The 26,608-nt window shown below is 42.3% G+C and overlaps 1 protein-coding gene and 1 long non-coding RNA gene across 4 annotated transcripts in view; one reads left to right on the top strand and one right to left on the bottom strand.

Annotated features, from left to right (window-relative positions):
* Positions 1–59: 59 nt before the first annotated feature.
* sema6ba (sema domain, transmembrane domain (TM), and cytoplasmic domain, (semaphorin) 6Ba) lies at positions 60–26,504 on the top strand. Of its 3 annotated transcripts, none has more exons than XM_077614355.1 (18): positions 60–442; positions 542–610; positions 13,218–13,341; positions 14,244–14,355; positions 15,379–15,439; positions 15,524–15,586; positions 17,200–17,298; positions 17,382–17,472; positions 17,651–17,770; positions 18,873–18,961; positions 19,068–19,285; positions 19,891–20,022; positions 20,095–20,244; positions 20,371–20,547; positions 21,022–21,162; positions 21,722–21,799; positions 22,822–22,883; positions 24,608–26,504. In XM_077614355.1, exons 3-18 carry the CDS (start codon positions 13,236–13,238, stop codon positions 25,594–25,596), a joined length of 2,688 nt encoding a protein of 895 aa, XP_077470481.1. In that variant the 5' UTR covers positions 60–442; positions 542–610; positions 13,218–13,235; the 3' UTR covers positions 25,597–26,504. The 3 variants fall into 3 exon arrangements, with proteins under 3 accessions (XP_077470481.1, XP_077470480.1, XP_077470482.1); XM_077614354.1 differs by having other exon boundaries at positions 539–610; XM_077614356.1 differs by lacking the exons at positions 60–442; positions 542–610; positions 13,218–13,341; positions 14,244–14,355 and having other exon boundaries at positions 18,928–18,961.
* Positions 9,071–26,608, bottom strand: part of LOC144085280 (uncharacterized) — a 42,525-nt gene continuing 24,987 nt past the window's right edge. Inside the window, exons 4-6 of the long non-coding RNA XR_013304063.1 lie at positions 21,606–21,782; positions 21,000–21,153; positions 9,071–9,298 (exon numbers count right to left, since the gene is read on the bottom strand). This is a non-coding gene — a long non-coding RNA (uncharacterized LOC144085280). The remainder of the gene's footprint in view (positions 9,299–20,999; positions 21,154–21,605; positions 21,783–26,608) is intronic.

Below are 26,608 nucleotides of genomic sequence, written 5' to 3'. Positions count from 1 at the left end.
GAGAGAGAGAGAGAGATTGGATGAGGGTCTTCCATTGATCATTGATCCACTGCAGGACTTTGTGCGAGAGTGTCAGCGGGGGCTGTAAATTATGGGCTCGTGTTGTCATAGTGCCTGCTCTGCATTGGACATTTCACCTCGCCATGTTAATTTAAAAAAAGGCAAATAACATTTAGCTGACATTTGCACCAAGCAAGTGCGGCAAGCGCAGCCCACTGTGGTGGATCGCTCGGTCCCCTTGCATTACTCAATCAAACCTGCAGGATTAGGGAAGTCAAAGGGACTACAGCGGGGTAGCCGGCTTCCTCATTTCATTGCCAAGTCTTTCTCCTGAGGGAGGATTTCAAAAAAAGGGAGAAAAAAACTCATCTGGGCGTTTTTGGAGTGTCTAGTTGGCTTACACGGTGATGCTCCGGCGAGGCACAGCAACGGGAAGAGACAGGTGAGGCGCGGCTGATGAGATGCTTTGCTTTTTTTTTTCTTCTTTTTTTTCTTCCTTTAATAAAAGAGGCTCCGGCTATCCACTTCTCCTCCCCAGAAGCCAAGAGAAGCGAGCAAAGAGAGGGCGAGTAGGCGAGCGGCACCTGCTCCACCTGACCCATCTGGTGCGGTGAGTGGCGTAAATCTTTGCCGTGCAGATGGTACGAGCAGGTACTCCAGTGTGTGTGTGTATTCTTCATGCATGATGCTCACATGGCATCGTCGGAACTGCTCTTTGTGTCTGCTGCAAGTTGCTGTTGGTTTATCTCTGGAGATTTGCTGCATGCACCATGAAGGGATTTTTCTGTTAACATGTTGCTTAGGGCTGCTTGCGATTTTTTTGTATGATTCTTGAGCATAGGGATGGGCAAAAAAATTGCCATCATAACAAGGTTCCTCATAGGGGGAGTGAATGTTTGGTTATGGGTCCCTCGTAACAATAGTAAAGGCTGGATTTGATAGTTTAGAGGCAATAGAGCATGGCATTCAAGCTATGGAAACTCTAAAAATGTCTGTACAGGTTAAAAAAAACACTATTTCCCAATAGTAGCCAAGTTTTTCCACTCATTAAAGTGTAACAGGTGCCATTGACGGCGCTATACGTCTCATTTATTTTGACTGCAAAGGGTAGCTGCCAGCACGTCCATTCTAAATGGATTGGACACCTAGTGCCGTCAACAACACTGGAAGATGAGCATTCAGGGTCAGTCCGTGAGTTAATGGGGGCAAGCTACTGCTTCCAATGTGAGAAAAATAATGAATACCTACTCCATATGTGTGTGTGTGTTTGTGTGAGTGCTGGGGAATCCTTTGTCCAGTGTCTTAATGCAAATTAGCCCAAACCTTCACACCCAGCAAAGGGCGTGCTCACTCATTTGATTGACGTTGTATTGTTATTTGCCTGGCCGTCCCCGAGGCCTGAAGCAATTAAATTCCCCCACTGCTGCGCTTTATGTTCCTCCTCTGAGTTGAAATTTAAAAACAAAAGGTTAGAGAGCAAATTAATAGGGGTAAACGAACGGGCCTCTGCGCAGAGTGGTCGTAGGCGCCAGTAATTAAGTCCAATTGCAATCTGTCGCCGGGGACGGTGGAGAGAAACGGTAGCGGCGGGCCAACGAGCGTTGGAGGAAAGGCTTGTGAATGGTGTCCCTGTTAGCGTTGACTTTCACACAGACGGCCACACAGCAGCCGTGCGAGCAGGTGCCGAGCCCCGGCACCCCGCAGCGAGCTCGGCGGACAACAGGTGCAGCCTCGGGCTCCGTTTGGAAGGCATTTTTGCAGAAAACGTGCAACAATGACCTGACTCGTGGCCCACATAATAATCGGGCAACGCTATTTATCTACATGCACAACAGGGCATGCAAAGAAATGATGAAATATGGCCACGGTTTATCCATGTGTGCTGTCATTTAAATCATTTTGATTCCAAAATGGTCCTCAAATGATATTAAAAGGAAGAAAAAAAAACACACTGTGGATGCTAATTATGATCAGGCAATAGCTGACTGATTGTTTCACTGCAATAAATGGTGATAGATGTCCAATCCATTTTGACTGATTATAAAGACATAACATAACACAACAATAAAAACGATATCTATTGTCTGCCTGTACCTGCCATGAAAATCTAATCAATCTTAGTACTTACTGTTCAAAACTAAAATCAGGAGCTTGAGCAACTATCAACAGAGCCGTCTACTACAATGAAACAAATAGACCAAAACCCATAAAAACAAGCTCCTAAGTAGCAGCAACTATTCCACCAACAAAGTGGGAACTATTCGAAGCAATAAAGCGTCGTTGTCTGCATGTAAAATCTATCTGAGGGAGCTTTTTGGGTGTCCACGGGGACACTTAATGAGCTCTATTGATCACATCGGGCCCCTTTCAATCACACATCTTAAGCCACAAACGGGGCATCTCAAGCACGATAAATAGATTGGATTGGAGCATAATATAGTTGTTGACAAGGAGAGTAAATCAGCGGCAGATTGGCATGGCGGGCTTGACGAGAAGCGTGTTTTGTGGTGACGCTGAGACAAAATGTTGAATGGGGAGAAACCACACTTTGGCCAATACTTTAAGCAATTGCCAACAAATTGCCCTTCTCTACCTTTAGTACACAGAGAGGAACATTGACTGAATCTACCACTTGCAGTAATTTAACCACTCTGTCCTTTAAGATGAATTTGCACTTGAATCTAGAGCGCCTTAATACCGCTTCAGACGAGATGGAACGTCAGCTCACAAAGATTAACATTAACCCTTTGTAAGGTACCCATTCAAAATACTAACGAGTAAAAAAAATTACTTGAGTGTTATTGATTTTTTAACCAGGGTGTATTTCGGTTTTTATTTTCTTATTCATTCATTCATTTTCTGAACCGTTTATCCTCACAGGCTTCACAGAGGGTGCTGGAGTCTAGCCCAGCTAACTACAGGCACCAGGCAGGGGACACCCTGAATCGGTGGCCAGCCAATCACAGGGCACAAGGAGACGGGCATCCATTCACACTCACTCTCGTACCTAGGGGCAATTTAGAGTGTTCAAACAACCTACCATGTATGTTTTGGGGATGTGGGAGGAAACCAGAGTACCCAGAGAAAACCCACACAAGCCCAGGGAGAACATGCAAACTCCACACAGTGATGGACAACCTGGGATCGAACCCTTATCCACAGAACTGTGATGCGCTAACCACTTCTATTTACTATTTTTTTCTAAATTCTAAAAAATAATTCTAAAAATAATTACATATAATGGTACCTCTACTTACGATATTATTTGGTTCCAGAAGTGGTTTCGTGACTTGAATTTTTCATAAGCAGGGATGCATTTTACATGTAAAAGCTGAGGAGTCGGGAGACAATGCTGAGCAACTCTATCACGCTGATTTCAAAATCAAATACAGGATGCAGAAAGTGTATTTACGTTTCCGCGGATGTTTGACTTTTTTGAGACCTGGCATTTCGTAACTTGAAATTTCTTTTGTATCCTGAGGCAAAACATTCCCCCTTTAAGGCACATGTGTCAAAGTGGCGGCCCGGGGGCCAAATCTGGCCCACCGCATCATTTTATGTGGCCCGGGAAAGTAAATCATGAGTGCCGACTTTCTGTTTTAGGATCAAATTAAAATGAAGAGTATAGATGTAGATTAAATTTCCTGATTTTCCCCCTTTTAAATAAATAATTATATTTTTTTAATCAATTTTTCTGACACCCCTGCTTTAAGGCATTTCGTAATATAATTATTTCGTATGTCGAGACGTTCTTAAAGTACTAGTATCGCTGTCGTTATAATTGTGACATGGCATCACCCTATGTGGACATCCCAGTCAAAAGAAATTGGACACCTATTTCATAAATGGCTCATTCCTATTTTTCAGGCAACAACATTATTATTATCTGAGTGAGAGGTCTGTTTGAGTCAGAGACGTGTCCATAGCGCATAAAGAAATGCTGATTATTGTTGTTAGTGTACCGTGGGGTGACGTAGTTTGACACCAGTGCAGTATTTCTCCTGCTGGTGGGCTCCTCAGGAGCCAGTTCACCACTTAAAAAGGATGCTAAAATCTCCAAGCCTCAGGGCAAAAGATCAAATGAAGCCAGCCTGGCAAACATCTGATGCATGACTTGATCCAACTGGGACCTTGGAGACTGGGCCCGCAAGAGTCGAACTGGGAGTCTTCTAATCCTGAGGCGGCTATTCAAAATACTGCAGCCTTCCATGCAAAACCTCGGCCGTGATGAGGCGTGATGCCTTCAGGTGCCTTTTGGGGCCTTTCAACAGAAATCTCGCAGATGTTTCAATAGCCAGGGAGAATAATAATGTCTGCAACGACACCAGTTGTGTTTTTTTACGCAGACTCGGCTGTGCGCGTGTACGTACCGATCTGGTTGGTACGTGCCAATGAGCTGTACCTTTTGCCACCAAGTACTTGTGAAGCGTTGCGTCATTCTTCCAGCATTCACACAGCGTTTTTTTGTTTGTTTTTGGTTCACTTCTTCTTTCGTCTCTGGCAGATTGAGTCGCAACATTAGCCACGTAAGACTATTGTTTTCAGCGCAGGCCTCTCACAAAATACTTTATAGCAGCCATGCATCCTTTCTTTTATGACTTGCTGTCCTTACTGATTTTCCCCGAGGTGCCGCCTTGTTTTTTTTGTTTGGCATCACGGTATCTTTAGCACATTACGGCCTAACATTTGGAATGTTTTTTTTCTAATGATTTATCACTTTAACATTGTATAGTTTGCAGGAGGTGATGTAAATAGGCATTTCAACGCTAGCTGTGAGCTACGTTCACGCGAAAAAAAATTAATCTTATTTGAAAGATCTTCCTACTCCTGCCTTGTTGAAATTAACCATGTTTAACCCCAACTAAAACTGCCATCCCCCGTTAATAAAACAAGCAAAGTAACCTTTTCTAAAATGCCTCTGCAGAAGCACTCGGTCTCCCTCTTTGAAATTGACGTATTTTCCTGCTTTTGTTTTCCAATAAATTCCGCGAGAGCCTCAGCCAAAAGCGAGCTTTCGCTACGGCAGCTTAGCCAGGGACATTTGCGAGACTTTTTAGCGAGAGATAAAGGCGCATCCGAGTCCTTTGTCTCCCGGCTGTACTCGAGACGCTTTTCAATCCTGACTGAAGCTTTCTTGTGGCTAATCTATCTCCTCCAAACATAAACCTGGCCATTCTAATAGCACCTTTCCATAAGACTGCGTGAAGCAAAACGCCAATATCCCTACACCTGTGAGTAGGAGAGGTATTACTCGTATATGTTATAGTCGATAATATAAACATTTTGCCTTTTTTAAACCACTGCTGTGCCAAGACCACCTATTGTGAGCTCTGATCCTCTTAGCCGGCTTGTCAAAAGCGCTAAATTTCCCCGTATCGGCGATCCCCGCACACAAAGAACAAGACGTCAGGAATACGACAGAGCTCATTTTACATCCACCGGCGCCTTATTAGCTGGTCTGATCAAGAAATAGAAATCCAAATCCATGGGGAGCCCCTTTTTTTATTACACCTAGCGCAAAGTGAAATCACAAACCTATTGTGTTACGTGATTCGATCTTGATTGTGGTTATACATGGCTGGAGCGTGCATGCGCCCTAGTCTAGGCTGATGGTGCGTGTGCGCCGCATACTCATGCGCTCGCCTCCAGCTCCGGGCTGTGCGCTGAATGTATATGCGCTTACTGCAGTCAAACTCCACTTAGTAACATTTGCCCTTGCTGCAGCGCGCTTGGACGCCGACCAGCGTTTCCGTTCGGGACCGTTTATTATCTTGCCATTAAGTCGTCATGTGTCTTTTCTGACAACTCTTTGCTAGCTATAAAGCCACCTCCGTCCGTCCATTTATCACACGCGTCCATTATCGGCGCCGATTGGGCTTTTGGCGGCAGGTCCCGATTGGACGAGAAGTCTGAGTCTCGCTGGCTAGACTCCAGCGCTGTCCGTCCAGCTTTAATTACCTACGCCGCTCGCCCTGGGGGATGCGCCTCGTCCTCGTCTCCGTCCACTTTACCTCGTTCACTCACCATCACTAATTTGCTCCTCTTTCCCTCAGTTTTCTTTATCATGCCTACACAAAAACAGGCCTAACCCGCAGCTGCGTCAAAGGCCTGCGCCGGGTTAACCTTTGCATTAGCATATAAATGACCCTGCAGATTGAATAGCATTTTGGGATATTTAACAGCAAACGACACATTCCCTTCAATGTGATTAAAGCGTCTACCAAGGAAACGGACAGCCACTTTAGCAAATATCGCCTTGAACTGGATAAGATAAAGACTTGACACAGTGTACCCATCGTACAATTGTCCGTCGTTGTGTGTGTGTGTGGGCAGGATTTCTATTCTATTTGTAAAAGAGAGCATGTGATCTGGTCGGGAAACAAAAATAAATATGTATGTGTCCTTTTGCTTCTTTTCAAACTATCCGTTTGGACAAAATGTGGGCGCTGGTGGCATTCTGTAAAATTTTGAAAAGCACCATTATACCCTTGGTGCCCGTATCCAATCATAGAGGCGATATCTACCAGTCCAATTTCACTCAACTAGGTAGGGCGGTATCACTTCTACGATTCTTTTAATGGATATGAAATTGACAGAGTAGTTTATATGCCCTGGGGCTATTTCATCAGGTACATTTGCACAATCTAATGGGATCCAGTTCAGGAACTGTGGTAAAATGGAATTTTATTATCAGCTTTCAGACAGGATCTCATTATATTCTACAAATTCTCCTGTTGAAATAACCAGGCATTGTGCTGTTTTATTTTTTTTAATGGCACTAATGGGTGAATTCAGAGATTTATGTCTACAGAATAAGCATACATATTTGCAGATCACTTCTGGAAACAAGCTTTAGAACGCTGGGTTGTTCATCTCGGTAAGAGAAGTAACTTTAACACTGTTTAATTCGGGGGTGGGTCAGATTTATTAAATGTCAAAGTTAATAATTATTCATAGAAACATTATGTGTGCCAACCTATAGAAATATTTAGACTTGCAAGGCGTCCAATCCGGAATGATGGATGTGGATAACAACGCTTCAATTATATAAGGACGATCTCATCTTTCATCTCATTTTCTGAACCGCTTTATCCTCACTAGGGTTGCGGGGGGTGCTGGAGACTATCCCAGCTGAGGGACACCCTGAATTGGTGGCCAGCCAATCGAAAGGCAATATAAGGACTATATATTTCTTATATATTTTTTTCCTATTTCTTTCAGGTATAATTTTTGAAATCATTTTTTAAACATTGCAAGACATACCGGCGTAGCAATCTGGTCTCACGTCGTCTAAATCATTCCTTAGTTAAGTGCAAAAACAAATAGAAAGCCATGTCTTTCAAGATGAATGCAGCTCTAAATCAATTCTCTTCCAATTTTAGTGTGCAGATCCTTGGCTTTTGATTTTTTCCCAGCCCTCTGACAAAAGGCATGACTAAAAAAAAGGAAGATAGATGGACACCTTTGTCAAAAAGTCATTCTAGATTCGCTTCACATTTTCCCTGCGCTCAATAAAAAGGCTGCTGTAAGTTCGTTCATTAATGAAGCTCTATTGCGAGCGGGATGCCGTTGTATGAAGGTGACCCACTTCTCCCAGTTTAGCCCATGTCTGTGCGGTTCTACCCTCGGGCCATTTGACTTCATTCGGGGATTTAACCTGCTCACGCTCTTCCAGGACGGGATGCGTTCAAAGTGAGAAAAAGTACTGACTTTTTCTTTCATCTGACTTTGGATCGCAAAGACTAAAGACGACAAAAGGCAACATTTGCCTCTTAAACCTTTCTCTGCTTGATCAAGTGATATCAAACAATTGATAAAGATCTGCAACAAAACTACCCCGCCCAGCCCATCCCCCTCCTGGCTCAGAAAGTGGGGACCCCTACCGCCCCTATACATAAACACAGACATTTTCACGCATTTGCTGGTGCTGGCAACGAAGCTCGAGTGGTTACGCGCGAGAGTGAACCTGACATCTTTGCTTTTATATCTACTGCAACAGAGCCAACGAGCTTTGCTATCGGTTGCTAGGGTAACAAAGGCAGAAGTGAAGTGGCTGCAGCACCAAAGCAGTGAAAGGGAGCGCTTTTCTTCCCGTAGAGCTAATCATAACCTTATATCGACTACAACAAAATACAAACACATTTTGGTCATTTGCCCTTCCCAGTCAAAAATGGATTGGACGTCAATGGCGGCCGATGAGCTAAATATGCGCCTCCTATCAATGGCTACGCTGCAGTGTGGTACTAAAAACCCCATGCGAGCAAAAGCAGCCGTATCCCTCTGGCACATTGTTACTTTGTGTTCCAAAAAGTACCGCTGAGCTTCCTCAGATTTATGTATCATTACGGCTAGTAAATAATGCCCACCGCGGCAAGAGATGGAGCACTCGTGTCTCTGTTTTGCAGGATGAAAATGTATCGATTTTGTTCTGCCGCCTCGCACCCAAAAAATGAGCACATTCAACAAACACTTTTGTGATGGTATTAGAGGTAAATTCGATATCTATCATGTTGTTGACACATTGAATCATAGGCGATGGGATTTTTAAAATCCTCAGTCTGTCCTTAATCTGTTCTGGTGCAAAGCTCGTGCTGGACTTAATGAAAGGGAGTTTTAGTCCCATCTGATCTGTAAAAACCCGATAAGGTGTAAACAGGTGAGTGCAGCGCTTCCGACAACACGCCGATTGGTTAATGATGCGAATGTTAGCAGATGATTCGTTAATAGTTTGCTTGATGAGGCGAAATTATGCTGCCAGACTCTGTGCATCCCATGATAACCATGTCAGAGTCACGCCATTTAATTCAATCATAGCAACGCGATCTGACACATACTGCGCAACGCACGTACTTGCTTCTAATGACTGGGCTGCCTTCCCTTGATTTTATTACACTGGTTTTATGACACTGCAGGTTTGTTAACTGTCTTTTGGTCTCTTTCTCAGAACAGCTGCGACTCAAAATATATAAAAAATACTAATCCTGTTAAAGAAAACACTGAGGTGCACAAAAACTGTGATTTCTCCCCTGCTAATATTCTAAATAGAAGCTGCTAAATTTCATGTTCATGTTTGAAAAGAGGGATTTGGGTGTGAATGGATGGGAATTGTCAGTGGAGAAACCAAATAAACATGTTACTGACCTGCTGAAAATAAGGGAATTTTGATCATCTGGGAGAACCAGCAACTGGATCCAAGCTCTGTTCGGTTTGTTTGATCTGGTCCCGGTTGCATGGGCAGTAGATGTAGAACATTCATCCAACTTGCAGAACATTGTTTTCAAAGCTTGTGCCAGCCCAGCTATAAAAAAATAACAAATAAAAAAAACAGTCAGAGAAATTGTGTTTTGTTGAGGTCTGAATGGAAAAGTGAACCTGAACATGCAAAATATGATATTTATGTACTGCAAGAAAACAAGATCCATACAAGAGAGGATAAGAATGAACCAAGTCCAAACATCGGATTAAATTTACCAAAGGAATGACTACTTTTTTTCTGATGCTGCTTGTTTACATCATCATTAAGATGCTATTTAAAGTCGGACTATCAAAAGTTGTTGTGCAGTAATAAAATGACAATACAACAAGTATTAAAAGACAAATGATCAAGACGCACACAAATCCATAACTATTTAAATCAGGCAACAAAAATAATTTTTGGAACGGTTTGCCTCTGCATAGTTAAAACTGATGACGTGATGAAAGGCAAGATATTAACAATTTCTGCGATAAAAAATGATTGAATTTGTTGGAAAAAAACTCAAACGCATGCATCCACAGCAATAAAACTAAACGGAAAAAGGAAGAAGCTGACCTTCCCCTAATCACTCTGACCAACAGCAGAATGGCCTTTTTGCATTTTTTTTGTTTCTTTATGTTACAAACAGAAGGAATACGAGCTGTGGCTCATTGAATTCCAATCTATTGACTTGAGCAAAGTACCCCCTGAGGTGACAGTAGGATTTTAAAGCTCCAAATGGAGTCATGGCAATTCATCTAAGGCTTGATAAATCGCGTGGAGTGAGCTAAATTCATCGGTTTGGGTATACTCCTCCCAGAATGTGCAAAATAAACTGTGCATAAATTTGCTCATTCGTCAAAGGCAGCGCTGGGTGTACCCCTTTAGTAAATCGGGCTCCGAGCCATGCCGCGTTTGAAGACGAAGCACCTTTGTCCTGGTGATCTCCCTCAGCTCTTACTCAGGAATGTTGGCCTTGGCCCAGATTTAACAGTGTACCTGATGGTTCCATGACCTGAATCGATACCCATCTAATGAGGGGGCTTTATCAATGATAGCCTAAAGCACATGTCAAAGTGGCAGCCCGGGGGCCAAATCTGGCCCGCCGCATCATTTTGTGTGGCCCGGGAAAGTAAATCATGAGTGCTGACTTTCTGTTTTAGGATCAAATTAAAATTAAGAGTATATAATTTCCTGATTTTCCCCCTTTTAAATCAATAATTGTAATTTTTTAAATCAATTTTCTCTGTGTTTTTAGTTAAAAAATCATTTAGTAAAATCTAAAAATATATTTTAAAAAAGCTAAAATAAACATTGTTTTAGATCTATAAAAAAACTGAATATTCAGGGCTTTTAATCCAGTTCTTTTAATCCATTTATAAAAAGTCTACCTAAGTTTATCTAAAATGGTCCGGCCCACATGAAATCGAGTTGACATTAACGCGGCCCGCGAACCAACCCGAGTCTGACACCCCTGGCCTAAAGGGTTTGGTGGCTTGCCTATGCACCTGCCTGTATGAAAGTATGCGAGAAGCCCAACCGTAATGTGACAATGCTTCTCCGTAACCATACTAGTCCTAATCTCAAATTAACAGATGCTACATTTGACTCCTTTTTAATTCCGCACGTCCGTCCTCTCGATCCATTCGACGCATTGGAATTTCATTTCGGTCTTATGCAGGAAATGGCCGTAATGAAATGGCAGCAGTGGAAAGTCAGATGAAAAGACCCCGTGCTTCCCCTCAGGCTTTGCCCGCTCCATCAGATGAGGAGGTGGTTTGGGGATGTCAAACCTGCAATCTCCAGACTAGAATTGTCCCTGGTGTGTTTTGTGTGTAGGTGTGTGTCTGCGCATCAAGGTGTGTGTAGCGCCCATCACGTTCCTGTAGTCTTGAAAAAGCCTGTCACTTTTTCAACCGCACGGCTATTTATGCAATGTATTTTTTTTCATTTGAAGATTGATTCGCATCACCGTAGCAACAATCACCTTGTGTTTTTTAAACAGAAAATATAGCACTTTCTTATCACATACAGAGAGAGTTTGAAAGGTTAAAATAACAGGATAGGGACGGTGATGGAGGAGGCAAAATGAAATGGAAAGAAATAAGTGAGTGCTGCAGAGGGAAACATGAAATGGGGTTTCGGGTTTATTATTATTTGTCACATTCTTTATTCAATCCCAGAGTTTCTCTCTGGTCATGACATTTGAGCGGTGTTGCGCAGCAACTAAAAACAAAAACTTTTGTACTGCACCCCTGTTGCTCTTCTTGTTTTGTTTTATTTATTTATTTCTTTTGCATCTCTTTGTCCTCATCTAAAGCTTCTACTGCCAAAGCCAATTTAATTTTACACACCAGCTGTTTAGTTTACTCGCAGGCGTTCCGATAAAATTGAATGCTTTTGCAATAACAGATTTTCATTGGCATCTGTTTGCGCTTGAATTGTGTGTTTGGACCTCGATGCTGTTAAGAATTTAATAATGGATTACTCCAAAAAACGGTATTCCATAATTGCCAGCTTCACTCTGTTTATGCGGCAATACACAAATTAGGGAGGTTGGAAGTTTCCAACTGGAAATGAAAACGTTTAGTTGAAAGACAGGGAACAAGCACGTTAATGGAAGATGGTGGTCGAGACTCGTTGATTTTATCGTGTGATGAGTCGGAATACAAAATTGAAAGTCGATTGAGTGGAGATTTTATCATACAAACCAGAGCCCAAATCACCATAACACAATGCAAGTGAATGAAAAATGAAAGTTTGGGAAGCACAAAACAAGATCCATAAAGGCCAAATGTTCTTCCTCAATTGCTGCAAACCCATGAGTGTGTGCCCACACTGCACTTTTGTCCTTTAAAACATTCCCATCACACAGCCGCATACCCTCCTTGTTTCCTCAATTTCATCTCCAAAAGAAAAATCATCCACTTTTGTAGCCGATTACCCAAAATAAAACCTCCATATGTCCATGCAGAAGGACCACGAGCGCTACGAACATATCCACCCAAAGTGGCTTTGTATTCTGTGACTTTTTTTGTCCCATTGGAGTGTTTTATGGCTGTGAGAATCCTCTTCTGTTTCAACACTCTTGACAATGGAATGACATTTTGGACAATAGAGCTCCATTACACCCCAAAGCGACAATAGGAGCACTTTAGCTTCTCGCTGCCGCCAGCTTGGTGGCAGCGGTCCCACCGCTGCACTTCTGACCCTGTCGGCAACCACCCAATGCCATATAAACGAACGCTAGAGCTTTGACGTAAATATCCGCAAACTGTTTACCATTGGGTAAAAATGGATGAGGATTCAGGAGACTATGTAATTCTGCATTGCAACCCACTTTGTTGACTAAAATAACCTTGTAGATGCCAGTATTTCAACAACGCAAGCCAAAGTATACTCGTGTTCCGATAACTACTGTCGATTACAAAGTGGTGTTGTCCATGTAAATGCTACAATACATTAAAATAAAAAAAGTGGATAGAGAATATGATGGGAAGACTGCAAGAGCTATTGCTAAGGAAGCATGAGCGCCAACCTTTGGCGAAGTAAGGTCTGTGTGAACGCAATATCGTTATTGGCGTACGGCATGCAAGCAAGGCAGAGGGTTAACTTTACCATTTTTTTGCTCTTTTGCCAATATTTTTATGATGTTAACCTTTGTTTCCATGGTACTATTTGCTTTTCATTTGTCTGGATCAGCATCTCTAGAAGACCCAGCTTTCTTCTTGGGGCCATAATATCAAAAAAGGAGGGCAAAAAAGTCTGAAAATAGCTTGTATATAACAAAATGTAAATTTACTCAAATACAGATACTTCCAAATCTGCTAAAATACAGGAGTGAATATATTTGTATAGCATGAATGGCTCATAAACAAACATATACAAGCTTGGCATTCAATGCAGAGTAGATATTGGTTGGAATATGTGGCAAAAAAAGAAGAGGCTTTTGATTCCCATCTCTTTCTGACTTTGTTAACAGTGCCTGTACTCTGCTGCCATGGCAACCATGGGTCCTCTACTCACATTTTTTCTCCTGCTGCTTCATCTGGCTGATGGCTCATTCCCAGAGGAGCCCAGTCCACTCAGCTACATCCCTCTGGAGGGTATGCGTCCTTGTGTGTGTGTGTGTGTGTGTGTGTGTGTGTGTGTGTGTGTGTGTGTGTGTGTGTGTGTGTGTGTTTGTGTACGTGTGTATGCGTGTGTGTCGCCTTGATGTATGGCTCCATGATAAATGTGGAAATTAGGGGTCACAAGTCCCTTGCCTTGGAGTGGTATCAGATCAAAACCACACTTGGGCATCGACTGAATTAGTTTGGATTTGAACAGACACGTGGAGATGAAGGAAGTGATAGACATTTCAAAAAGGGTGGCTTGACATAGGAGAAGATCACTTTGGCAAAGAACAGGAGAGGAGAAACTATGGAGATGGATCACGTCGTCCTTTCCTGCTGACCTGTAGCCAAGGACAATCAGACATTTTCTCAATCAGTCTCCAAGCAGTCAGAGCTCCCCACGGAGGCAGCTGTCATCCTCTTTGAAACGTTGGATCAGTCTCATTGGGCTCTCTCTGGCCCATTTGTAGTCTCTCATTAAAAGAAAGAAAGTACAAATACTTTCTGACTCCAAAAACGATCTCAAACCGCTGCTCTCATTAGAGCGCCACGCCGAACAAAAACACCAAGCACATTTAACTGGTATTTACGGGCTGCGCTACACAATAGCCGCTGCTTTTTTAACACAAGAGCATCATGACATCAATTAGGATTGCATTAAATAGAGCATTAGGGAGCCTGTTCCGAGGTTCGCGGCAGTTATATTCAGTAAATATTCAGTAAGGGGAGAAACTAGTACTGCACTCAATATTAAAGAGGCTATTTGCAGTGTTCAAACTGCTCTCCAGATTTGAAAGCAGCCTCAAGTCTCAATTTGAACAAATATGACAATAAGAGAAAAACGGAATTCCAATCCTATAAGTCTTCAACACTGGACTTTGTGCCCACGACAGTGGTAAGGAGGTACCCGGTCTTCCTGGGCAGAGCCCACCGTTCCGCACAGAAACAGGAGCTGCACATCCAGACGGTTCTCCAAGTCAACCGCACACTTTACATAGGAGCCAGGTAACCAACGGCAACCGCCTCCAACTGTGTGTGACTGATATTCTCACATTCATATCTTTCATTTGATGCTTCCATCTGTTGGCACTAAAAGACTTCTTTTTTTTTTTTTGCTCCCGTTAGCAATGATTAACGTTTGACTGGGGATACATAACACACATCATTAAGTAATTTGAGTATAAATACATATATGTATAGAGCTACCGTATAGAACGAACAAGCCAATTTGACAAATGTCCTGCCTTTGTAAAGACGATTGTAGGTTTTGTCGATGTCAAAAAATATTATGTAGACTGTGTTCATATTGGGGTGCTTATATGTAGTACGGTGTAGATGTGAATTAAATTGAACTTATTAATAAAATACAATGGCAAAAGCAAATCATATGTTTTGGGGGTTGTTATGGATAGAAAATAATATTTAAAAAATAGCTTGTTCAATAAAAATGTGGCTCTATTTAGCTACTTGAAAGATAAAAAATATTGAGTAAGCAACATTCTTGACATTTTAATAATCACAGTAGTAGTTGTAGTAATAATCAAGATACTACTACTACTACTACTAAAAATCAACTTAGGTCAACTTAATATTTTCTTTCTATCCTATTATCTTTTAAAATCTTTTTTTATATCAAATGTGTGTATGATGTATTTGGTGTATTGCCTATGGCACAAGATTTAGTTTTTTCGTAAGAATAGGCTATATGGCTCTAAACTCACCTTGAGACAAACCGGTTTATTTTTTAAAGCTACAAATCCTCACAACTACACATTTACATATTTTCTCCCGAGGCTGTTAAATGTACTAATTAATGAACGTGGGTAGTTTTCCCTAGATTTTTATCTAGTTTGGATTGGGGGGATTTTAGGTCTCTAGTTAACATTCATTTATATAACACATGGAAAGAAAACCAAATCAGTACATTGTTTTTTTCTGTAATTCAACATAGTGAAGCAAAATTAGCCAAGTCTGATGCAAAAAAAAAAAAATCATATAATTAATTTGCACACGTCTGTGTGATGACAGGGATGATTTATACCGAGTGGAACTGGACAACATGGCAGGTGATGAAATGTTTTACAGCAAGGTAATAGTCATCTAGTTGCACACGCGAAATGATTATCACTAACAATCCTATTTTCATAATCCGTTTTGCTTCTCTTTTCAATAGAAACGGACATGGGACTCCAACAAAAATGACATTCGGGTGTGCCGAATGAAGGGCAAACATGAGGTATTGTGCATACACACACACACACACACACGTGTATCAACACCATGTGCATAAACACACACCCACACACACGCAAGCACACACACAACAGGTGTTCGTTCCCTTATTGTTAAGAAAAACTGTGTTAACCAAAAACAAGTTCGAATGTCAGAAGCAGAACACAATTTTATAAACTAACATGTCAAGGGAGTAACCTTATTGATTGGGAATGGCTGAAGCCATTGAGCAAGCTAAAGGTTAAATCGACGCATATAAATCAGGGCATAATTTCCTTTTGAATGATGCCGTCTGCAGCAGTAGTTTAAAAAAATGTGCGTGTTGGATTCCAATATAATGGATGAGCTGTGAGGCTTTTCCACAGAAGCAGTCAGTGCAAACAATTACAAAAAAAAAGAAACCTGGGCTGATTTGGTATCGTTTCCTGAGGCCTTATTGGAATGGTGTTTGTTATAGTTATTGGGAAAATATGACCTAGCAAGATAAATGTCGACTGTATCCACTCATAGACATTTTGCGGTGTGTTAGAATTATAATTCTTTGACAAAAAAGGATCGGCAGCATCTCTTGGGCTGAGAAACTAAAAAAACAACAACCTTGGTTTAGATCTCATTAGGTTTTGCCAGTGAACGTACGAAAACTGTTCCATTAGCTCAGCTTGTAAAACAAAGACTGAGGGAAGAATTGAATTGCTTCCTCATTAATCCATCTTCTTCATCCTTAGTACTTGGCACAGGTGGCAGGGAAGTTGTTTCTCTGTTAAAAGGCTTGTTTGATCCCTCAATATACACATTTTATTCCAAGCTGTCTCTCTCGATACGGCCAAAGCTTAATTTTGCTCCACTGCTCTTTCAAGTCTTTTAAAATTCTTGAAAATTGGCAGAGGTTAGACGCGTCGAGTTTCATCTTCTCTTGCCGTTTCATTAATTTCGACTTCATCAACACCCACCACCTCGAAGACAGTTACAGAGTGTGGCTGAGAGTGTTATTTCCACTCAGGATATATCGTTTTTTTTATTTTTTTAGATGTGTTCTTACACTCCACTGTTATTCTTTTTACACGAAGGTAGGAAAAAAACACTCGATAAAATAAAAGTATATTGATTTACCAAAAAAAAAAGGCTGTCGTAAAGGTCGAAATGATTGACTGGCAACAAATTCACGACGTCACCCGCCTACTGTCCCTATTTGGCTGGGATAGGCTCCAGCACCCCTGCAAAGAATAAGCGGCTTATATAATGAATAAAATAAACGTAATTTATAATGAACAGCGAAACACTACTAAATACTTCATTAATTTCTAATGCTCATACGGATAAAAATTACAATCCTAGCTTCATCTTTGCTGCAAGATAATGAGGACTGATTTGAAAACAGCTCCTGCATAAGCACCCTAAATAAGTATCAACATGTGATAAAATAGTGACAAATACACGTTACTCTTTCTGTTTTTTTCAGATCAGAAAGATAATTTCTGGACAACATAGGAATGACTAAAAGTTACAGCTAAATATGACCCATATCCTGCAAATTCAGCTTTTCTATCCGCCATTGAGCGTACCCTGATCATGTTCATCTTTTGACGCCATTGGCCCATTTATGCTCCATTTCCTCAGGGCGAATGTCGTAATTTCGTCAAGGTTCTGCTCCAGCAACACGGAGGCCTCTTTGTATGCGGAACCAACGCCTTCAACCCGCTTTGCGCAAACTACACCGTTAGTAACCTTCAAATGCGTCAGTTGCTCTTTGTGTGTTTATCTGCTGGTTCTGACGACGTGCCTCGGTTCGACTGTTGCAGAGAGATACTCTAGAAATGGTGGGAGAGCCCGTGAGCGGGATGGCACGTTGCCCGTACGATCCGCGGCATGCCAACGTGGCATTATTTGCAGGTATTACTTGGAATTTCCAACTCATAATGCGCAAATACATTGTTTACCTGACCAGATGATGAATATCCTCACCTAAGGCTGAATTGCTTGTTTGGTTTTAATCTTCCTGACCTTGTCCTATCTCTCCATCACTTTCCTCCTCCCTCGTCTTGTTAATCTTTCTCGGCTCGGCTCTCAGATGGAAGTCTTTTCACTGGCACCGTGACAGACTTCCTTGCCATCGACGCCGTGATCTATCGCAGCTTCGGCGACAGCCCCACCCTTCGAACGGTCAAACACGACTCCAAATGGTTCCGAGGTACCTTACGGGAAGCGACGTCCAAGAAATGTCACCTACTCATGTTGCGTCAATGATATTATCAAATATGGCTCGTTACAAAGTTTAGATTGATGTATGTATGTGTTGCTGGGATAGATTGATGAAGTAAGAAACCCATTTTCGGGAATTTAATTGTCAGTTTTGGACCTGTTAGTTGAAATTGGATGGTTTCATGTAGCATGGCTAACGGTCTACTGTGGTTCAAAATTATACTGACACAGACCCTACTATCAATGCATCTATTCTCGGTCAGAAATTGGTCAAGAACTATTATTGACATAATTCCATTTTTGTTCCGTATGTCAGATTAAAGTACATGGGTCTAACCTTTAAAAAGAAACTCTCAAATACACGAATTTGGAACATACTACTTACGGCATTATTAAAAGCCATGAATTGTAAGTCGTGAAGATCTTTCAGATAACAGCACGCTTCAAAACGTTCTGAAAACGCTTTTGGAGTAAAAGATCATTTCCTCTTGTGGAATGCAATTTCCTCGTGCAAAAAGCAAAACCCAAGAGGGCATGTCTGGGTTAGTCTGCTTTTGAAGAAACCAAATCAAATTGGAAATGACGAGCCTTCCTGGTCAACAAACAACAATCCCCAAAGACACTTCCAAACATCTCATTGGGTCTTTCCAGAAGATTAGGAACTCGTTGGATCGCCAATTCCACATTCCCAATTCAACAATGAGAGCTCTCAATACTTTTACCTACAAAATGTAGGCGACATAATATAATGAGCTTCACACACACACTATTATTTTTAAGTGGAGCAAGCACAGACAGAATGATGTACGTATTGAGGTTACGGGATCCTTTGGGTTCACAGCCCTTATAAGACAAAGTCAAGCCTGTTAATATTTAAAGGGGAAAACAAGTCTCGGTCAGATCCAATCTCAAACATTTCAGATGAATAAATGATGACTAATGTTCATTCTTTTGTCCAGGCTGATAAATTAAACATGATATGAATATTCAATGAGCAGCTCTACGGACAGATTGCAGCGTTTGCCACTGGTTTAAATCACGTCTGCGTGATTGCCTCACGACTGTCTTTTTCTATTACGATTCCCATGTAGAACCCTACTTTGTGAGCGCCATGGAGTGGGGGTCTCATATTTATTTCTTCTTCAGAGAAATGGCCATGGAGTTTCACCATCTAGAAAAGGTAGCCTCTCAACTCTCGTTTATTTTTTCCTCTGTTATGGTATTAAAACATCTCTCCATTTGTTGGAACGTCTCCCAATTGGACTATGATGTGCTTGTTATTCCAGGTAATGGTGTCCCGCGTGGCTCGCGTGTGTAAATCCGACCTCGGCGGCTCGCAGCGTGTCCTGGAGAAACAGTGGACCACCTTCCTGAAGGCTCGGCTCAATTGTTCCGTCCCGGGAGACTCGCACTTCTACTTTAACCTCCTCCACGCCACAAGCGGTATTATCCGCATGCAAGGGCGTGATGTCATTTTGGGGCTTTTCTCCACGCCGCCAAACAGGTAACACGACACACACACACACATAAAACAGTGTGACCAAAGGCTTGGCGATTTGGTTGGTCAAACTAAAACCTTTTTCAGACAACTCCAACAAAAATAACACATCTACGCACAGTAACTCATTAGCTGCCATTGATTTCCAATCCATTTGAACCTGAAGGGCAGGCTGTGATTAAACAAATGGCCTTTTCTTTTCCTATCATATTACCTACCCTGCAAATTTAAAGTAACTACGCCAGTAGATTATCAAGTAATCACAACATTTGAGACCTTTGAACTCATCGTCCCCAAATAGAATCACTTCTTCTATTTCATACCACAAACATATTCTGCTAGTTTAAGAATAATAATCCTCTTTTTTTCATTCATAAATTATCTTGACCACAAACAAACAATCGAACCCAAATACATACTTTGGAAAAAATCTACCTAAAAATGAGTTCTGTTCTTATGAGTAAAGTTAGTTTACCTTGCTGTCCACGGCAGCCAATGAGTAAAAAAAATGTTATTGCTCAATCCGCATCAAAATACAAACAAAATGATGAAAATATTGATCTATTGATACAGTCGACTATTTCGCAACATTTTTTCCCTGCCTCCGCCAGCATCCCCGGTTCGGCCGTCTGCGTGTTTGACATGCAGCAGCTCGCTCAGGCCTTCGAGGGACGCTTCAAGGAACAGAAGTCCCCCGAGTCCATTTGGACTCCGGTACCAGAGGAGGCGGTCCCTAAGCCCAGGTATGCTCATGCAAGAAGTGCCAGAAGAAGCAGTCAGGATGGCATTTTTTTTAAATTGTGATTTTTTAACAGACCTGGAGGTTGTGCAGTCCAGGGGTCTCGATTTAGTTCCTCAACCACGCTACCGGACGAGGTGTTAAACTTTGTAAAAACCCACCCTTTGATGGATGAGACGGTACCGTTGCTGGGCCACCGACCCTGGGTGGTCAAGACGATGGGACGGTACTGACACAATGCTTTTTCTAGTTAAAGAACTTAAATGTCAGGGAGAATTTGCGATTTGAATGGCACAGAGGGAAGAAGATTGATTTCGCTGAGTGCCTTTCCACCGTCAATATGTCTCGGCAGGTACCAGCTGACAGCTATGGTGGTGGACACAGAAGCCGGGCCCTACAGGAACCGCACAGTTTTGTTCCTGGGTTCGACCCGAGGCACCATTCTCAAATTTCTAATGATTCCCACTGGGGATTCAATGTCACACAGTAGCGTGTTCTTGGAGGAGGTGGAGGGTTTCAACCCTGAGAGGTGAGTCGGAGGAAAGAGATTTTTGTCCTTGCTATCCGATCGATGACGCCTCTCGGCGTAGTGCTCCATCACGTCTCATGGATCGCTTTTATTTCAGCCCTCAACACTTGTTAATAAAATCAGCTAACCCCTGCCACACTGCTAAATTTACCACATTTAAAAACAGTTTAGGGGGTTTCAAACGCATCATTGTTTGGGGGTACATTTTAAATATGGTCCCCCTTTAAGGAGAATTATGACTGTGAAACCACATGAGGTGCTTTGAGATAAGACTGCAATTTTTTTTTGCTGCTATCATAAAATCTGAATAATGCATTGTTAACCCTTTAAAGTGATGATAAACGTGCAATAAGGGTTGGCGATATGGCAAAAAAATCCATTTTTTTCTTTTTAAACTAGTTTTCTCATTAAAATATGATGATATCAAACATATTATTGAAAATGTATCTAACCTTCTCATTTTTGTCTGTTCAGATGTGGCGAGGACTCGCCTCAGGCCCGCCAGCTCTTGTCGTTGACATTGGACCGCTCCAGCCACACCCTGTTGCTAGCGTTCCCATCCTGCTTAGTCCGTGTGCCAACATCTCGTTGCCACTTGTACTCCCGCTGCATGAAGTAAGGCACACAAGTTAACTTGATTTTGTCTCTTTTCATCCTTACACTTTGAGCATAAATAGGTTCATAACTTTATGCAACTGAACTGTTCCTTGTCATCTCATTTTCCTATAAGAACATTTTAAAAAAAACAACAACCCTGTAAATCGAGAAAATCAACTTTTTTCTCCTCAATCTGCACAAACTACAAAATCTGAGGATCTCATTTTCCTATAAGAACATTAAAAAAAAAAAACTGTAAATCGAGAAAATCAACTTTTTTCTCCTCAATCTGCACAAACTACAAAATCCGAGACAAAACAAAGCAAAAACAAACTACTTCTCACATGACAAATTCCAGCAAATAATGAATCACGTCTGACTAGTCTGAACTTTTAATCAAATGGTTCTGATTTGACGTTTGAGAATTGTCAAGCCAAACAGATTATGTGCACCGTCGTCACCTTTTTAGCCGGGCTTGCAGCTCTTGTGTTTTGGTCCATTTTCCAACAGTTTCCCGCGGGGAATAAGCAGAATTGGATCAGCGCTGTAACATTTTGGATTATGTGTTTGCACGCAGGAGTTGCCTAGCCTCCAGGGACCCATACTGTGGCTGGACCAGAGGCAGCACCTGCTCCTTCCTTCGACCAGGAACCAGGTTAGGCCAACACATAAATGGACAAAAATAGACTTTTAGTATCTGAACAGAAGTAGAAAGATATTTAGTGACAAAGATGTGACTAACATGTTATTTTGTACAGTTATTATTTTCTTGCACAAATGTGTTTGTTATTTACTATACTTAAAATGATTGTCACTTATTCTTTATACTGTACTGTTCTACTGATGTACTGAGTAAACAATACCCCCAAAACCTCAATTAGCTTTGACTTTATTTATTAAATCATCTTTATGAATTCATTTAAAAAGGGTCTGGAAATGTATGGAAAAGTTTGCCAGGAAGATTAACTAAGAAATTCTAGAAACTGCATTCATAGTTTTACACTAAAAAAAATGGGAATTAAGAATCATGGGATTTATTTACTTGTGAATGTTGCTTTAATCAAGTTCTCCGGCTGTACGACGGAAAGATGAACTTTGATTAAATGACTATTACCATTTTAATTGCACAAAAAGATGCATTTTTATTAAAGTGAATTTACCTTTCAATAGACAAAACTGAACACTGAAGTAGTTTAAACTAGACTGAGTAACTTCTGCATGTGTATATACTGAATACAATAATATTGTAAGCACTGTATATGCAGATTTTACTTGTTTAGTTTTACAAAAAAAACTGCATGGGACACTGACTGCATTCATCAACAAAATATTCAATAGATTATTTAATTTTGAAAGCCTTCTGTCACTACATGCTTGGCTGACCGTGACATATGACCTCCTTGTGGGCAGAGAGCAGAGGAGAAAATCAATACGAGCATCAACAGCATATCCTATTACAGCCAGTGACCTATCAATACGTGGCAAATCAGTTTCATTGATTATGCTCCACAATAGGAAAGGTATTCAGATCAAATGTGCAAAGCGATATAATGGCTCATATCGTGTTTGTTTGCAAACGCGCTGACCAAAAAATACTCCATATATTGGTATTTTTTAGACCCTTTTGTGAATGACAAAGGCCTGCTTTTCTAATGTGTGATTTATCTGTCATTGTAGGCTCCCGTTTAAACAAGATGTCGAATACGGAAACACCACATCTCATTTAGGAGACTGCGATGGTAAGTGGCAGTGAATTTTTCAATTCTCAGTTCAAATGGATTGGAGGTCTCTTAGTAGCAAATTCATTTAAATTCACAGCAGAAGGATGAAAAGAGCCCCTTGATTGGACAACTATAATAGTCAATAAAGCTGAAAGAGTGAAGAAAACCCATATGTTACACCTGAGTTTTATGTAGCTGTATTCATAATGATATCTGTTATGACAGTAAGATTGTTACATAGATCGGTGGCTTTAAATTGAAAAATACATAATGTTACGGTGCTTACCCTAAAGTATACCCCATGTAGCAACATTTCTCATTAAATTAAATAGCACAAAGAGTAAGCTAATTCATTTATTTATGGAAACGATTCCAGTGAGTAAATTGATGAATTGGATGCATGAATTTCGTAAAAGTTTATGAAATACAATCGATTAACTTGGAGTTGCCACATCCAATATGGCGGACACACTAACATATCTAAGTAGAGAGCCCTTCTTAAACTGGCTTAGAGCAGTCTCCGTCTAGTGGCCCAATAACTCATTGCATGCTCTCATTGCCTTTTTAAAGCAGCAATAAACTATTGATGATATCTATTTGTAATTCATATCATTATTGCAAAACGTAGCATCACTTAAATACTAACTATCAACTCTGCTATCTGTGATGTATTTGTCGGAGCTGATTGGAGAAAACAGCTGAGATCTTTTTGCCTTGTCTAACTTGCTTTCGGGTCAGAATTGTTCCACATTAGCATTTTAGTTAGAAATAAAATGTAAAAAAAAAAGAAATATAGCTGTCAACACCAGAACTGCATAATAAGGAACAACAAAGCAATCTCCGACATTATTCAAAACTTTCTCCTTTCAGAATGTGACAGATGGATTGAATATAAAAGAGATAGATTTTTTTTGTCCTTCTTACTGCAAAAGAAGCAGGGCCCAAGAGAAAGAGTGTCTCATCCAGCTTTATTCTGGATTTCACTCAGTGGAAACAAGAAACCTTTTTTTTCTCCAAAGGCTTAAGCGTCTTCTTATTTGAATCCATGTGCAATGTCATTAGATCGGATCTTACAAGTTTAAAGAAGCTTCCTTCCAGCTTTCAACACATTTGTTTTATTTGAATTCGATACGTGATCTTCCATGAAACTGATAGCGCGGTGACTGCCGAGCTCGAGACAAGCGAGCAGATGGTGCAGATGGGACTGATTAGAATTGGGTGGAAACACTGAAGTCATGCAATGTTGTATCGAGAGAATAAGACTAGGTTGCACAATGGAAAGAATGAGGAATGGGGAGAAAGAAAAAGAAAAAATGGTGTGTTGCTTCGGTCGGAGCGCCGCTTAATGACAAGTCCAGGCTTCTCTGAAACCTTCGGGGGCCTGGAGAGCCCCACGGCCACTGTGGAGAGAATTTATTGTGTTATATACCGTGCATCATCTGTCCTAATAGGTCTGCGGTCAAAACAAAGCGCAGTGTGAAGTAGTAGTATCGATTTGTTTTGGGTAAATTAAGGCTCGGCAGCTACAAAATGAGAAGAAAATCTTTCCCTCTGTGTGCGTTATGGACTACTTTCGTATCTTGGCATTTCTATTGCTTATGTTGCTCATTCACAATTGGGGGGGGGGGAATAGTGTTCAAGCAAAAGGGAGGACAATTAGCAGAGTTTTAATGATATTGTGTGAGGGGCACAGCCTTATACTAGATTGTATTAGTTAGCCAAACAAATGTTTGTGCTCGTAGGAATCCTTCAGCAGAGTCTTCTCATCGAACCGGAGAGCCTGGTCTCCCTCAATCTCCTCGTGGCTTCGGCGGTGTCCGCCTTCACCATCGGAGCGGCGCTCTCGGGCCTGGCCGTCTGCTGGATCATGGCGCACAAGCCCAGCAACCGTCGTCACGGCAACACGACTCAGTCGTCTATCCAGCGGCGCGAAAGAGGCCTATTAAGCAACGCGGGCGGAATGGGGGGCTCTGTGCTCAGCGTGACGCGGCAGGGAGGCGGCGAGCGCACCTGCACTCAAGGCGGGGAGACCCTCTTCGTGATGCCCAACGGCTGGGTCAAATCCGGGGAGCTGGACCCCGGTTTTCTTCCCACCCCGGAGCACACGCCTCAGCAGAAACGAAGAGGCCTACGTCTGTCCGATTCCAACTCCGGAGGATGGGACACCAGCCAGACCTACTTGGGGGGAGGCTCCGTGGGTCTGGGCTCCCCCTTGCGGATGCCCCCCTCGGTTTACCTGACCACCCGACTGTTCCAGCAGGGGGGAGGGGCCCGTCACGTGGGCGAGGGAAGGGGGAACGACGTCCCCCGGCAGCACTACGTCTGCTTGAGCAGGCAAGAAAAAGCGGGGAAGGGGACGCCCAAGGGCCCCTTGAGGAAGTCGGCGGGGGAGTACGTGTACCCCATGACGCCCCAGGACTCGCCTGAGCGTCGGAGGGTGGTCTCGGCGCCCAGCGCGCCGGCCGAGTGCGGCGAGCCCCTCCCTTTGCGTTGGCCGGCCACGGAAGGCTACATCCTCAGCAGCCACGCCATGGTGCCCGTCCCCTTGCCCCCTCCTCCCTCCATGGCTGCCCCCAGCGGTCAAACATACATGTCCCAACAACACACCCCGGGGCTGACCAGGGCCCTGCTGAGGGGGGCTTTGGAGCGGGGAGAGCTGGGGGAGTTGGTGGACCTCAGCCAATTGATGAGTAAGAAGAACTGCAATGACAGGACTCAGGCTGGCCAGTGACAGCTGAGGAAATCAAAAAGGGCCGCATGGGCACCCTTTCATAGACTGGTCTTTAACCTCATCCAATCCACTCCTCTCTCGTCTCCAGACCTTTTTTGTGCATTGTCATTCAAGCCTTCTGTCTCAGGCAATCCCCCTTCTCCCCACCCTTCATTACCCCAACTGCAAGGCTCCCTCCCAACTGGCTCTCGCGCCCGCCAATCTTTTGCTGGCGAGCACTAATTGGTCCGATGGACGGAGGTTGTTGCCGTGTCTGCATTGCAGAGCTGCCTCGCCTGCCAAATACGCTCCACGCCTGCAGGCAGAGGGGGCGAGAAAGAAAGGAAGAGAAGAAGGAAGGAAGGAAGGAAGGAAGGAAGGAATGAAAGAAGGAAGGAAGGAAGGGAGGCACTTGGATGCTACTGTGCCAATACTGCGATGCTCTTTGCCAAATAGAAAAACGAAATGGACAAAAGTCTTGGGACACACTTCATTGTCTCTGTCAGTTTTTTAATAGTTGTTCCCCTCAATCTTTGACTCCCCGTCACATTCGCTGCATTGCCCTTCAGTCATCAAGTTGCAGTTGTCAAACACAATACTAAACAAAAACAATAACATCCGACAACTACACCATCGTTTAGAGCAGTTTGATCATAAATGACAAAACCCTATAATTCAAACACAACACTCAGCACAGATGGCATGAAATATACTCAAGTGTAGACACATTATTCTCTTATCAAACCATTACAGGACTACAAAAACAGAGTAAATTTGACCACCCAGCAGTCCCTCTAAGGATAACTTTGAAATCGGATTGCTTGAAGAAACAGTCAGCTGATGTAGTTGACATTACACAGACCTGCACTGCTCATTTGCAAGGCATATCAATATGACAGTACATCTGATTGGACGGAAAACGTACCATCCACATAGCAGAGTCAATTGAGACAGGAAAGACTATGGTATGACAGGGCATCGTGAGTGTAATATTTTAAGTCATTGACTGACCTAATTCTGTCCACGCAAGTCC

This window comes from Stigmatopora argus, chromosome 12 (assembly GCF_051989625.1).
Source record: "Stigmatopora argus isolate UIUO_Sarg chromosome 12, RoL_Sarg_1.0, whole genome shotgun sequence".
In the NCBI taxonomy this organism is placed as follows: domain Eukaryota; kingdom Metazoa; phylum Chordata; class Actinopteri; order Syngnathiformes; family Syngnathidae; genus Stigmatopora; species Stigmatopora argus.
Note: the sequence above shows the minus strand (reverse complement) of the source record. Positions and strands in the feature narration are given on the sequence as shown.